This window comes from Limulus polyphemus, unplaced genomic scaffold (genome assembly GCF_000517525.1).
Source record: "Limulus polyphemus unplaced genomic scaffold, Limulus_polyphemus-2.1.2 Scaffold340, whole genome shotgun sequence".
Classification (NCBI taxonomy): Eukaryota; Metazoa; Arthropoda; class Merostomata; order Xiphosura; family Limulidae; genus Limulus; species Limulus polyphemus.
The window spans coordinates 518,397-533,225 of record NW_013665950.1 but is presented as its reverse complement, the minus strand read 5'-3'; the positions used below and the strand labels follow the sequence as shown (position 1 = coordinate 533,225).

The 14,829-nt window shown below is 38.7% G+C and overlaps 1 protein-coding gene across 1 annotated transcript in view; it reads right to left on the bottom strand.

Moving 5' to 3' along the window:
* Positions 1-14,829, bottom strand: part of LOC106457507 (exocyst complex component 1-like) — a gene marked incomplete at its 3' end in the record, with an annotated part of 193,715 nt that overhangs the window by 136,380 nt on the left and 42,506 nt on the right. Inside the window, exon 5 of the mRNA XM_022383480.1 lies at positions 1,505-1,571. Coding sequence (XP_022239188.1) covers positions 1,505-1,571 — 67 coding nt within the window. The remainder of the gene's footprint in view (positions 1-1,504; positions 1,572-14,829) is intronic.

Sequence of the window (14,829 nt, the reverse complement as noted above, 5' to 3'; positions counted from 1 at the left end):
CTTCTATTTGCTAAGATATCACTTATATATAGTGAATCAAACACAGTGGCCCCCCACCCACCTCTTTCCATTTTAGGAAATGCTCCCTTATATACACTTACTTCTATATACGAGATGAATAACCATTCAAAAGCTCAAAATGTCCCTCTAGTGGTTTTCTCAGTCAGACGTGTTAATCTCGTTCTTTTCACACCAGATTTCAAAGGACAAGGTAAGTCTTTAGTGAGCTTGAAATTTCACATTATTTTAGACCCAAACACAGCTTAGTTACTATGCTTGAAAAATTATAGTGGAATTCTATGGTATAGATATGATAACTTATGATTTTTTATTTTTTTATTTAAAATGTATATATAAAACCTAAAAAAAGTTTTCTTTTCACATCCTCCACATGGGAAATTTCAGAAGGCTTAGCAGCCTATGACAAGCAGCAACAAAGGTTGTAACTGGAACTGCTTTACTTCTTTATCTACTGTTCTATATTTTAAGAAAAATACATTTAAGAACTTATTTATATAATTCAAATTTGACTGCATTTTACAAAATACTAGTCCACTAAAACACAGCCAAGACAGGTCACTTGGTAAAGGCCAGTTTAATATTATTGGATACGGTATCACAAGTGCTGAGTCATTGTAACTTCTAGATTGTTAGCGACGCATGGCTGAAAGGTCAATATAATAAAAATATTAAATATATATAAATGTAAAATGTTATGAGATTTAAGCTATTTAGACTAAACATTTGTGTTTTCGTGTTACAATCTGTAGGCATTCTAGAACAAAAAAAGCATAGTTTAAATTTATTTCCTAATTTTTTATGGTGGTTACGAGGCCGGTCAAATTGACAGACCCCATACAGTTAGGGTACAGAAAATAACAGAAACAATATGAAGTTTTACTGCAAAACAAACATTTGAAATGTATTTAGGAGGTTATTTTAGAGATTAAACCAATAATATTTAAGATTTTTGGGATGAACAATAGTTTTTTTAGTTATAACAAGAAAAATCACTTTGACACTCGGCCGGAGCCAAGTATTACCAGGTAACCAAATAACTGGTCAGGGCCAATATGTGCCTGATACCTCTGCATCCCTAGCATAAATACTTAACTCATGTATATTATACTGAGCCCATCATAAAAGGGTTGAGAGATATTTATTTAGGATTAATTTTATTCCACTGAATTCTAGGTTTTACTATTTGTCATTAGTTTTTAATGCTATCTTATTTTTTCTAATATTATGATTTTTCTTTTAAATTTTGTTGAATTATATTCTTTCTTTTATATATAATCCACTTTAATATACTTTAACTCCAACTACCCAAATTAATTTATGTAGATTTGCTTTTAGTTCATTCTAGCATTTTAGCATCTATATTACTTTACATGTACAAAGACAATTTTTAATAGTTTTTCCATAAGTAAGCAATATATTTTGATTTTAATAATTTCAGACTAATATTCCATCTTTCTTTTACAAATAAACCAACAATTCTTACCCTCTAGAAGTGTCTTTGGAATGTTCACGAATGAAGGTTTCTGACGAGGAAGGTGCTGTGCACACAACTGCAAAGTAAAATGTTAAATTTAGCACCTTCTACTTAGAAAGAATCTAAAAACATCATACATTTTATAAAGTTACTTTATTTAGTCTGATTCAATGCAGTTTTCACATAAACACATGGTATAGAAAATTGTTCAGTTGTTTCAATCTACTTACCTTTGTTTCTTTGCTATTCTCTAAGAGATAGTATCTACTTTGCCCACGGGAATATTTCTGCAACTTGACATATTAATTAGGAGAGGTCATCATTTGCAATGTTCTTTACTGGACAATTAGATAATACCTAGAGGTTATAGCTTTTGTATGTTGTAAAAGAATGACCAGTCACATCATAACTTATGGGCAAAATGGAGATTTCCTGCTTGTTACAGAGTTATACTTGGTTCCTGAAGTGAGCCAACTGACAGAATATAACTGTTGATTGATTCACTGATCTGGTAAGAAAGTGAACATCTAGTGTGCTCTTAGCATTTTAAATAAAGATTGTATTATACTTTACACCATATGTTCAGCCTACTTTTTTCTTGGATTACATCAGTCATATAGTTCATTTCAGATTTCCTCTATAATTATTCTGAATAAATCTCCTGTTACAAAAAGGATACATCTAGTACTCCTGTGGAAATTACTTTATCCTGACAATACCAGAGTAGGCAGGACAAAGAAACTTTAGTGCCTTGATCAGGAGATATTTAATAATTTTCTGTCTTTGCTAACATGCAATATGAATATACGAGTTTAAAGTTTAAACTCAAAGAATGGCTAATTCTCAAAATAGAAGTAGATGCACTGTAGATGGAGAATTTGCCAATGGAGAGAGAAGGTTGTACAAGAGGAATGTTGAGTCTGGAGAAAGTCGTCTCCTAAAGATAAGACTTTTGCCAAAGCTGCTAAAGTCCTTGGCACTGATCAGCCCACAGAATAATCAGCTGATGCCTGGTGCACCTAGAGTAATAGATCAAACCATGCTTCTCAGTATCAATCTTGGCACAAGTTAAGTGAGTATAACTGACTACCAGTGAGATGGTATTGCACCTGGTAAGTCTGACAACACTTGGAGAAGGTCTCTACTATAAGGCTCCCAGGCTAATGCCAGCCAGAGTACTACAGTCCCAATTATAGTTAAAACCAACAACAACCAGCATAAAAGGACTGGAATTGCTACTGGTGGATAATCTCTACCAGTTAGAGTGATTTTCAAGGCAAATGAGACAATGGGCAGCCATGACTAGAGACCATGAACTACGGAGTAGTGAGTTTCTCTGAGCTGGGAGGTATCCTACAATGATGACCATTGTTCACAGCAAAATCTGGGATCATCTAATGTTTAAAGAAGTGCCAAAAGAATACCTGGACCAGTTCTTGGAACATTTGAGGCAGTTCAATGCTTGATTTTGAGCTTGGATGGTACAACCCTGGATGCCAATTACCTGATCAATGAGCAACAAGAGTTGTGCCACGAACTTGAACCTCTAGAAAATCAAGTGATTCACTGGGCTGAGTTCAAGGCTTGGAAGAGAATCAGAACTGAGTCTGACCACTTAGACAAACAATCTGCACCAGTTGCATAGTAATGCCAACCCTGCAATGGCAACAGCAGATCAAGAGAACATACCTGTCGACAATTTCAGTAAAAAAACTTTCCAGTGAAGGTACCACCTGGGTGTGAAGGACATCCTCACATTCACAGATGCTATTTCTTTCACAACGTGATGTGAATAAGTAGCTTCATCCAGTTGTTATAGGGTAAAAGACTCATAACAACAGCTGCTATGTTTTACCTCAAATGGACTGATCTAGTTAGACACCTCCACCATGTTGAGTGAGAGTCGTATAGAGAATTAGCCAACCACCCACACATCTCACAACTGTGATGCAATTACAATAGTTTCTAGTGATGGGCAAGACTATCCAGGTCTATCCTTGGGGTACATGCCACAGCCAGTGCTGATTATGCTTTGTGGTCGGATGGGTGACTGGCAGATGAGCTGCCCAGACTTTGCTGATCAAGAAAAGTGGCAGTGCTATCAGTTCCAGTTGATGGATCAGCTGATGCTAGCCAACCCACAATGCTCTAATCTGCTGAGAAGTAGGCAAAGTTATTGGTACTGTCCAACATATCAGCAGGTCCAGAACAACAAGCAGCTAGAGATGGATGCTGTTGTAAATGCTTCAGATAATTGGAACCCACATCAGGTCTAACCACTAGGTTGGGGAGTACAGTAGACTGCTTGCACTAAACAGGATACAAGGGTGAGAGGTTGAGTTCCTGGCTGACACAGGAGCAGCCAGAACACCTGTGGACCTCATGATATATCAAGCCTTTAAATGAGACCACAACTCTGAGCAATAGATAGCAACTGGCAACAGACTAGACATTAGAGGAGAGGTACATCTCTGGTACTAAGAAGGTAGTCATCTTCAACATTGGATCTGGTACTGGCATCCTCAAAATGGACCCACTATGGAAATTATCCACCAGTTTCATTTCTGCAATTCACGAACTGATATTTTATGAGATATTTGTCCAATATCAACTATATCAACCCCAAGATCAGTGGACTACACGACTATATGCAGCAAGGGCAGAAAAGTACCTCCATATACACAAATGGTGTTCCATGGTTTACCAAAGAAGAAGTCTTGTGTGTCGGTACTATGTAACAGGATTACAGAAGTCACACATGAAATGAACTGTTCACCATTTAGAAAACAGGTAGCAATAGCTCAGATAGTCATCTGTCAAACTAGGAATAAAGTCTCAATGATGTTTTATAATTATGGGTGATCAGCTATCCAGATGTATGCTGGAATTATTATAGGTGCAATAAGCAAAGTGGAACTAGATGATGCTAGCAGTAATGCAAGGTTTGCATCCATTGCACAGCAACTGAAATCAAGCAAGTGGCTAACAACACATCTAAGGTCATTGGTTGAGGATTTGGCAAACAATCTAGACTCAATGCAGCAAAAATAATTCATGTTCATTTAATATGCCAATGTATTTTGTGAGACAAGATGGCCAACTGGGTCAAAAACAGTGACTTGGCACAACATAGATACAGGCAACACACATCCAGTAAAGCAACTAGTGTGACATTTTTCCTGGATCATTAAAAACATTACTTCATTTGGTAGAATAAAACTTTGGCTTTCTATTGGTTATAAATACTATAGTATTAAAAGTCAGAGAGAACTACTGGCAATTTGTGAAAGAGAGGATGTGACAGATGGGCATGGCAAGAGAGATCTCATTTTCTAGTTTATGGCTCTGTAACCAAATAAGATTGAAAGCTATAACAATTATGTTTTACCTGAGCAATAACTACATTATGAGTGATCTACATTGAATTCCAAAGTTATTGGAGAGGTGGTAAATAAATTAAAGAAGGAAGCCATAGATAACAAGTATCACAGTTCTCATACTAAGGGAGATTGGGGTTTGTTTTTTTAATATTTCCTTATAAAATTATGAACTTAAAACCTAAATAATATTAAAACTTAATTTATTAACAAAGTTTTGATGCCAAGTTTATTCGTATGTATTGATAATAAAGTACTTTAATTAAATTTTGAATGTACTCAGTAAAACCTTGTGACATGCACAGAAAAGGATGCCCATATGGAAAGAGTTAACATATACATTATTTGAAATTTATGTATTTTATTTCAGTTCAGTTTGTACACAGTCTCCCTCTGAAGCACACAATTTTCCTTTCTCTAGTATACACAAGACCCAGAACCATTAACTCGCATTTAGACATGTTTTCTTACAGGAAAGATAGTTTGTGACAGATGATTTTCTTTTTTCATCAACCACCCAAATAACGGCCAGGGACTATCAGACACTTGCACTTGGATTGCAGTGGATGAAGGTCACATGTGCAAGGTGCAGTTGTATTTACACTTGGCTTTGTGTTTAGTGTTTAAAGTAAAGTTTCTACCTGTAAGAGAAACTTTATAGAATTTATAGCAACTTAACTTTTGCTATTGTTAACTTCTACATAATTTTTATGATTTTAAGCATCTGGATTATAGTTTAATTTGGGTTATTTTGCTTAGGGAGTGGGGGAGGCTCATACTGTACTGGTAAGAAAAATCTATTAAAGGTTTCTCCACTCTTCTCTTAGCAGTTCAATAAATCCACAATCTCTTTGTTCATTTCCATGTCATTCTGGTGTTCCAAGCATTCCACTACTAGACATGGCCATGATGGTAATTAGCAAGTTGGCACTAGAAAACATCCTTGTATCAATACATTCTTATCCTGCCTGCAAACAGCCATGCAGGTGGCCCATATTTGTTTGTCCTGCATACAAGAAACACATAGCAAACCTGCTTTACAGGGTAATTTAGGCCAATAACCAATAAAGAATAGTGTAACTAGCTGTTTTTCTGCTCTAGCCCTATAAAACAGATGTATATATGATGCTTGTATGATGTCAAGAAACTTTATCTATATTTTGTAACATACAAAAATGTGGCTTAAATTATTTTCATGATTATAAACAAGAATATAACAAAATTACTTACACTTATACATTGCTTTCTATTTTAAATCTTTGTAACAGATAGCTCAGATATGAAAGCTCATTTCTATTTTTAACAATTACTTACCTATATTAAATAAGATTCTCTAAACCGATTTCAATATATAAAAATGAGCTAAAGAAGATAGTGGGAATTTCTTTTCCAGTGAAGTGATGATTTTCTCAATTCAATAATATTGTTTTTCTTATTCTAATTAATGTAAACATTTCTAAGTATGAGACTGTTTCTGAAAAACACCCAACTACACAAATGTTTTTAATAAAAATTTTAGTATAAGTCTTTGTTTTACACATCTGTAAACTTTCTTACTCTAGACTTCTGTATGTTACAAATAACTATTTAATGCTTATGATACAATAAACAACTAAATACTAACTGATATTACTTTCATTTAGGGGTGCTCACACTAAACTAATAAGAAAGAACTAATAAAGGTTCTCCAATTCCACACACATTACAAACACTTGTCTGTGTCTTATTTTACTGTGCATTTGATTATTTGTTTGGTTAATGATTGTGACTTATATATTTTTCTGTACAATTTTTTCCTCAGATTGAACTTAGTCACAGTCACAAAAAAAAAACAAATAAACCTATACACTGTGACATAGTATTCAATAGACCTCAAGTTTTTGCAAACCATGCCCACTTAGTCTGAAGGAAATCACATTTCTGAAAGCACCAGATATGACACATTCATAACATCAACATTTTTTTGAGCTACAGGAAAGCAATAAACGAACATTGATGTCTAATATTTAAAAGACTTAAATATGTTTAAGAAATTACTAGTGTTTTATTAACTTTATCAAAAGGATGGGTGTCAGTTTGTGTCTGAAATGGTCTATTGCATCACAAGACAATAAAATGGGATGGAAATGTGCATCACTAGCCAACTTGCCACTAAATTCAAAGCTCCATGAACATGAAAGACTGACAAATGGCTGTTGTTGTCAATAACCTAAAAGAGAAACTCGAGAAAACAGAAATCCAGATAACAAGTACTTCATTTCATTTGATGTAAGAAAAGACAGTTGAATTATCAGAATAGATCATAACAGGATGTTCAGACAGCTGCCACCAGGGTTTTCAATAGTACCGGCAGTACTAGGTTCCCAGTACCAGTACTAAAGCATCTCTAATCATGTGATATGAGCAGTTAGAAATTCAATTATTCTTCACAGTGTGTGCTTGTGGGAAATTTTTTTTTCACATCAAACCAATTGTTAATAATCTGTAAGCACACATGGTACAACAACTATGGCAATGAATCAGTTGAAAGCTAGGCTTTCTATTGGTTATAAATTTAATGGGAGTCAGCCTCAGAAATATCTATCAGCAAAATGTAAATTAGAGCATGTCAGAGGTAGGCATGAAAAGTGTTTTCTGAAATGTTACTGATTGCTCTTTAGCCTCATAAAATTGAAGAATATAAAAATATAGCTTCAGAATATTGATGAGGAAATTGTAGAAAATATTTTATGTTACATTTTGTAGTTTTCTATGAAATCCCAGAGTAAACAAAAAATGCAGAAAAAGAGACGGCTCATGAACAAATATCCAAATTCTCACATGTATTTAAATGTTTCCTTATACAATTTAGAACTTAAACCTTATACAGTATTAAAATTTGATTTATCATCTATGGCTTGATGTCAAGTTTGTTCGTATACACCATGATAATTAAGTTGTTTAATTAAATTTTGAATGTAACTCACTAAAACGTCATGACATGAGCAGTTTGACCTGCCTGCACACTAAAGGTTAACCACGCATGCACCTACCTAACATGTAATCAGTCATGTAGGCATATTCACATTCTCTTCCAGAGCCTGGGAGTCACCACTTTCCCATATTTCATGTTATTGCCAATTTTCATGGTGAGATTCGCTTATTGACTGAAGTATGAACTCAAAACTACCACATCAAACATTTATAATTCTGTGAAAAGCGAAACTGAAATACCAGAGGAGGCATTCGGTCAAAACTATGAAGATGGGACATGTGATAACAGATATTATTCTCAACACATGATATACTATAAACCAGTACCAGTACTGGTAACAACTGCAAACCCTGGCTGCAACAGAAGATGGTGGCATGTCCACTGAACTGCATGCATCTCAACATGGACTCCTGAAGAAGGTTGCTTAGTTTGTATTTTTTCAACACAAGTACTAATCTTCTTAAGCATGGTAATGGCATCAGCACAGCCAAACATTGGGACCAGTAACATGTTGTAATAGCTACTTTACCAATTTCCACTGACAAACATGAATATCCATTTGCTTGGATGAAGATTTATGGTTAAGGTTGGTTGTTTGTTTGTTGCTTTATGGCGCAAAGCAACATGGCTATCTGCGCCAAACAACCGGTAAAAACAGTGAAAGCAAATTAAAGTAAAATGTAAAAATACAGCGAGTTAAAACCAATATATGTTGAGAAAAGATTTATATATAATTAAAAAAGACCTATAGTGTGTAAAAAATTAAAAATACAATCTAATCGGACAGTATTACCATTACCAATGACACTGTCCAACGTCAGGGGTAAACTCTAAGAAAACATGTGTCTCAAATGGTGCCGCCGCTCACGATCGTAATGACAGCACGACAGTAAAAATGTGGGCTATTGTGACTTGAGTGTCACAATGGCTACACATCAGTGGGTCAATACCTGACAAAAGAAAACGATAGGTTAAAAACTATGACCAATGCGTAGCCTTGCCAGGACTACTTCCTCCTTCCAATCCTTATTGAAGCAAGGCGGCCAAAGACCAACAGAAGGTTTGATCTGGAAAAGCTTGTTATGATGTTGCTCACCCCAAGTTGACTGCCAACTGGCACGAAGCCACGCCTTGAAGACAGGACCACAGTCCATGTATGGGACAGGCATGGCCATGATGGCACCAGAGCAGACGGACTTAGCTGCAGTGTCAGCTAGCTCATTCCCATGAATACCGACGTGGCCAGGGATCCAGAAAAACTGGATGGAAACAGAAGATAGAGAAAATTGGGCCAATTGGTGTTGAATATCAACGAGAACAGGGTGAAAACTAACGTTAAGCAATTCCAGGGCCAGTAGAGAGCTAAGAGAATCAGTGTAAATAGTACAATTACTGTACTGCATAGCTTCTACATGATCCAGCGCAAGAGAAATAGCATACAACTCGGGAGTGAACACAGAAACTGTAGAGGGGATCCTGCAAGCAACTATTGAGCCACAGCACACCATGGCAGAACCTACAGAGTCACACGATTTCGAACCATCCGTGTAAATAGGAAGAGAAGAATGTCTCTAAAGATGTTCAGCAAAGAGAAGACAGTACTTCCAATCTGGAGTATTTGCCCTCCTCATATGACTCAGAGAAAAGTCACAAGAAGGGATGGTAATAAGTCATGGTGGAATGGGCTGATCATTGGGGACAGCAATGTCATCCAATGCCAGACCCAATTCAACCAGTTGTGCCTGGACACGAAGGCCAAAGGAAGGAATAGCAGACCGTTTGTTCCAAAAGAGCATGGCACATCGAGGAAGAAAGACACAATCCTAGGTGGGATGCCACGGTAAGGATCAAAGCTTGGTAGCATATTGTACACAAAGTTGCAAACGATGGAGGTGAAAAGGAGGTTCGTGAGACTCAGTGTACAAACTCTGGACTGGAGAAATGCAAAAAGCCACAGTGCAGAGACAAAGCCCCAGATGGTAAATGAGGTCCTGCCGGAACCATAGACCAAAGTCCAGTTTGGATCAAATCAGGGCACAATAGATCCTGAGCACAGAATATCGATCCACTCCCCAAGAGCTGGAAGAGAGGACACGGAGGATGTTCAGAGTCCTTACACACTTGACACGTAGCTGCTTGATGTGCAGAATGAAGCTAAGCTTACAGTCAAAGATAAGCCCCAAGAACTTTGCCTCAAGGACCACACAAATAACCATATCACCATGATGGAGCTCAGGATCGGGGTGGAGACCCCGTTGGTGGCAAAAATACATGCAAATGGTTTTAGAAAAAGAAAATTTAAAATTGTTTGCAGTGGTCCATGTCAACAAATGATTGAGGGCAGTCTGAAGCTGCCACTCAATAAACCTCATGTTGGACGACTGACACGAGATGTGGAAGTCATCGACATAGAGCCCATTTGCAACAATCAGAGGAAGATTATTAGTGATAGCATTAATTTTAACACTAAAAAGTGTGACACTCAAGACACAGCCCTGAGGGACTACAAGTTCCTGTGGAAAGGAAAGGGAAAATGTTGAACCCACACGAACTTTGAATCGCCTGTTCAGTTAAAAAGTTTTGAATGGGTAGATGGCCACGCAACCCATAGGAGTGGAGGTCCTGCAAAATTCCATACCTCCACATGGTGTCATAAGCCTTCTCGAGATCGAAGAACACAGAAACAGGGTGTTCTCTCTTGAGAAAGGCTTCCCTGATCGACGTTTCAAGTTGAATCAGATGGTCCATGGTGGAGTGCTGTCGACGGAACCCACACTGGGTGGGTGAGAGGAGTGTGTTCGATTCGAGGAACCAAACAGAACGAGCATTAACCATCCTCTATAGGACCTTACAAAGACAACTAGTCAAAGCAATAGGACGATAATTAGAAGGAATCTTGGGATCCTTCCCAGGTTTAGAGAAGGGGAAAACAATAGCCTGGTGCCAAGCATCAGGAAAAACATGCTCCTGCCAAATCCGGTTGAAAATAACAAGAAGAATAACAAAAGAGGCAGGAGAGAGATGGCACAACATCTCATAATGAACATCATCAGGTCCAACCGATGTACTACCAGACCGATGAAGAGCAAATTTGAGTTCCACCAGTGTAAAGAGGCAATTATAATCATAGAGACGATCAGTCCGAAAGGAAAAAGGCAATCTCCCTGCCCGAGACTTGATGGCCATGAAGGCAGGGGAGGAAACAAAAGTGCTAGAAGCACAAGAAAAGCTGTGGCCAAGAGCATCAGCAATGCTCTGGACATCAGCAACTTCCTGACCATTAGAGAGCAAGATGGAAAGGAGATGGGAAGCATACCTCCCAGTGACTTTCCAAATCTTGTCCCATACAGTTTTGGAACTGGTGGTAGAAAAATGCTAGTAGTGAACATAATCCAAGACTCCTTTTGGCTTTGACATCGAACCTGCCTAGCAAGGGCAAGGGCCTGCTGATAAACAATGCAGTTAGAAAGAGAGGGATACCGTCAAAAGGTATCCCAGGCCCATTTTTGAGCCTTCCATGCCTCCTGACAAGCAGGACTCCACCATGGATGAGGATACCTTGGAAAAGTGTCAAATTCTTAGGAATAAAATGAGCAGCTGCCTGGACAATACAGTCAGTCACTGCAACCACACAGTCATCTATTGATGGCAGACAGATGAAGGCAGGATCAAGTTCAGAGAGCCTGGTCCAGCTTCCACCGTGGCATTCAGGTCAAGTGGCATCGACCATGGCCAACCTCCCTCATAATGATAGGAAAATGATCACTGCCCCATGGGTCACTGTCGACCATCCAAGAAAAGTGAATGAAAAGCGAAGGGGAGCAAATTGAGATACCAATGGCAATAAAAGACTGACTAAGTGCATGAAAATAAGTATATGTTCCAGTATTGAAGAAAGAAAGATTGTGATCCGAGAGCATACATTCTAAGAAACGACCCCTCCCATCAATATCAGCACCACCCCAGAGGTAGTTGTGTCCATTAAAGTTTCCCAGAAGTAAAAAGGGAGATGGCAACTGGTCAACGAGAGCATCAAGGTCCAATTGATCAAAAGTCTCCCCAGGAAACAGGTAGAGAGAACAAACAGTGATGGTACAACCAAAGGAAACACGGATGGCTACGGCCTCCAAGAATGTATCGAGGGACACAGATAAGGAGGGCATATGTAAGGAGAGACACACAAAATGATAGGAGTCAATCAAGGCCTTAATGTCATTGAGATTAGAACGAAAACCTCGACAGTTCCACTGTATCAAAGTGGCCATTTTTATGTAGGTTTAGGAGAACAGGGTGGAGAACCCTTCGGTTTACGACCACGCCATTTTTCTTTACTAGATAGAGGTCGATCAACCTCCATGGATCCTGCCCTTGAACGAGTGGGCAGATCCCTGTCATCAGTGAGAATCCAATGACTGAGGACGTGATCGATTGATCGTCCTGCATTTAGGTACCAAAGAAGGACCTGCATGGACACCAATGGCTGGTGCCCGAAGAGGATGATCCAGGCAGTCACTGGAAGGAATAGTGGGGACAGAGATTGGAGTAGACATAGACCTATCAACTCTATTATCCATGGAGGGCAGAAGACCTCTCACATGGCGTGAAAAAGACTCAGGTGGAGGCACGGAAAGGTCCGTCTGCACTCCCACTGTAGCAGTGGAGTGTAGTGCAGTGGCATATGTCCGAGATGGAGTAGGGGACAATAGCTTCCAAGCCTCTAGATAAGAAATGTTGTGAACAGTCTTCAAACACTGTACCTCTTTCTCCTCCACCCATTTAGAGCAAGACCTAAAGTAAGAGGGGTGGGAACCACTACAATTAACACAGTGAAAGTCCAGTTTGCATTCGTAGGCGTCCTGGTCCTTGCCACCACAACGAGCACATGTCACAGAACCATGACAAGATATCTTTGAATGACCAAACCGCTGATACTGAAAACATTGGAGAGGGTTGGGAATATAAAGCCGTACCTTAACAGTTCAAATAACCTGCCTTAACAACGGCAGGTGGACGTGGTGATGAAAACGTCAAAATCAGAACTGAGGTCAGCACCATAATACCATCTTGACGAGTGGAGATCCTTCAAACTGCTGAAACTCCTTGACTGGAGAAACCAGCAAGGATCTCTGACTCAGGGATAGACTTCAAGTCCCTTTCAACAAGAACTCCTCGTGATGAATTCAAGGAAGCGTGGGGAGTAACCTCAATGGGTATATCCCCAATAGCCTTTGAATTAAAGAAGAGTTCACTGTGCTTAGCTGTGGATGTTTCAACCAAGATGTCTCCAGAACAGAGCTTCTTAACTGACTTTGGAGAGCCAGCAAGCCCCTCTAAGCCCTTTTGAATAAAAAAGGGAGACATTTGACCTGAAGATTTTTTGGACAGTGAATGCAGGATCAGGAAATGAGGTACAGGTGTACTTTGTGATGAAGACCGCTGTTCAGAGTCTTCTAGGCGTGGTCATTTACCGATTAGCAGAGTTTTAACATTTTTTTTATTTGGATTGGGGGGATCCATAATTAAGGAGAAAGATTCAGTGCCCAATGACCTCACCTGCCATGGAGTTCCACGGGGGGATGCACTACAATGTCAAACAAGGACACTGCAGCTATGCCAGGGTTTAGTGAGCACTATACCCAAACATTAGCATCAGACACGATATCCACAACACCCGTTGAGAATGCCCAACACTGGTACTCAGTTGACCCTAGCCCGAGTGGACCAGCCGATTGACCCTGGGGGGGCCACCCCAAGGCCACCCGTCTACAGGAATTCAAGACCAAAGTGGTGTGTTGCAGTACCCCAGACACCACTCAACCACCAGCATCCTCTCCTCCCCTTCATGGGTCGCCACGCACAGCAAACACGTGGGTGGATGTTTAGATCCCAGAGGAAGTAACTGAAAATACAGAACCTTCCCCCCGAGAGGTCCCCTCACCACATACAGGAATCCACGTCGAGGGAGTTATGGTTCAGACTCTCATCACACAACAACACAAACTTCGCTGATTAGCTCCAATAAAGTGGTCTTGAAATAGGAAGCAATACCATAGCAACAAATGTAAACAGCAAATTTTTATTTTCAAAAAGAAAATGATTTAACTATTTCACTGCCTGGGAACATCTTCTGAAACAGTTTATTAATTCTTTCACATGATTTGTATCGATAGTAGTTTTACTTGTTCTTTAATAACCATGTTATTTCAGACTTTAAGAAACTGGCTTTAGTTACAAAAACAACACTGACCCAGAGGCACTTGTAATTTAATTACTAGAAGCCCTTGTACTAGTACTTGTGGATGTACCTACACAGAGATGATTTAACTGATGATACAAAAGTAATTTTTAATGTTCATTGTGCTGTCCTCTTTGCTGTTATTTAAATTACTATGTTTTTGACCTTGCCTGTGACTTTTTGATGCCAACTCACTCACGTTGCTGATATCAAAGCTTTTCACACAATACTGACATCATGCTTTATACTGATTGCTTTTTTCTTCTTTCAGCCAGTCATTGTTGGCCTTGTTTTCAAGACATCCTTCATTAGAATGACACTTATGAGATTTTGAAGTGAATTTAAATCATATTGATGAAAGCACTCAAGAACTAATCACACAACTAAACTGTTATTAAGAAACAACCACAGTCTTGCCCACCAGATCTGATAAGATAGAACTCACATTAGAATATACTTGTCTGACAAGGTGATGAGCCAATCTAAAACACAAACAATATATCCAGTTGAGTTAGGTCACATCTGACATAACTGTAAAGGCCAGTATTCAAAAATGTGGAATGCAACAAGTAAATAGAAAAAAAATTCCCCAAATAAAAAAATCCACGACTTTCCATAACCCTATAGTAAAATATCGATTTTCCAGGGTGTTCCAGCAATGGATTTTGTTAAAGCAGTTTTCCAAGACTTTCTAGGATTTCAAGCAGCCATGCAAACTCTGTTCCCTGTTAATTTTCCCAAACACATC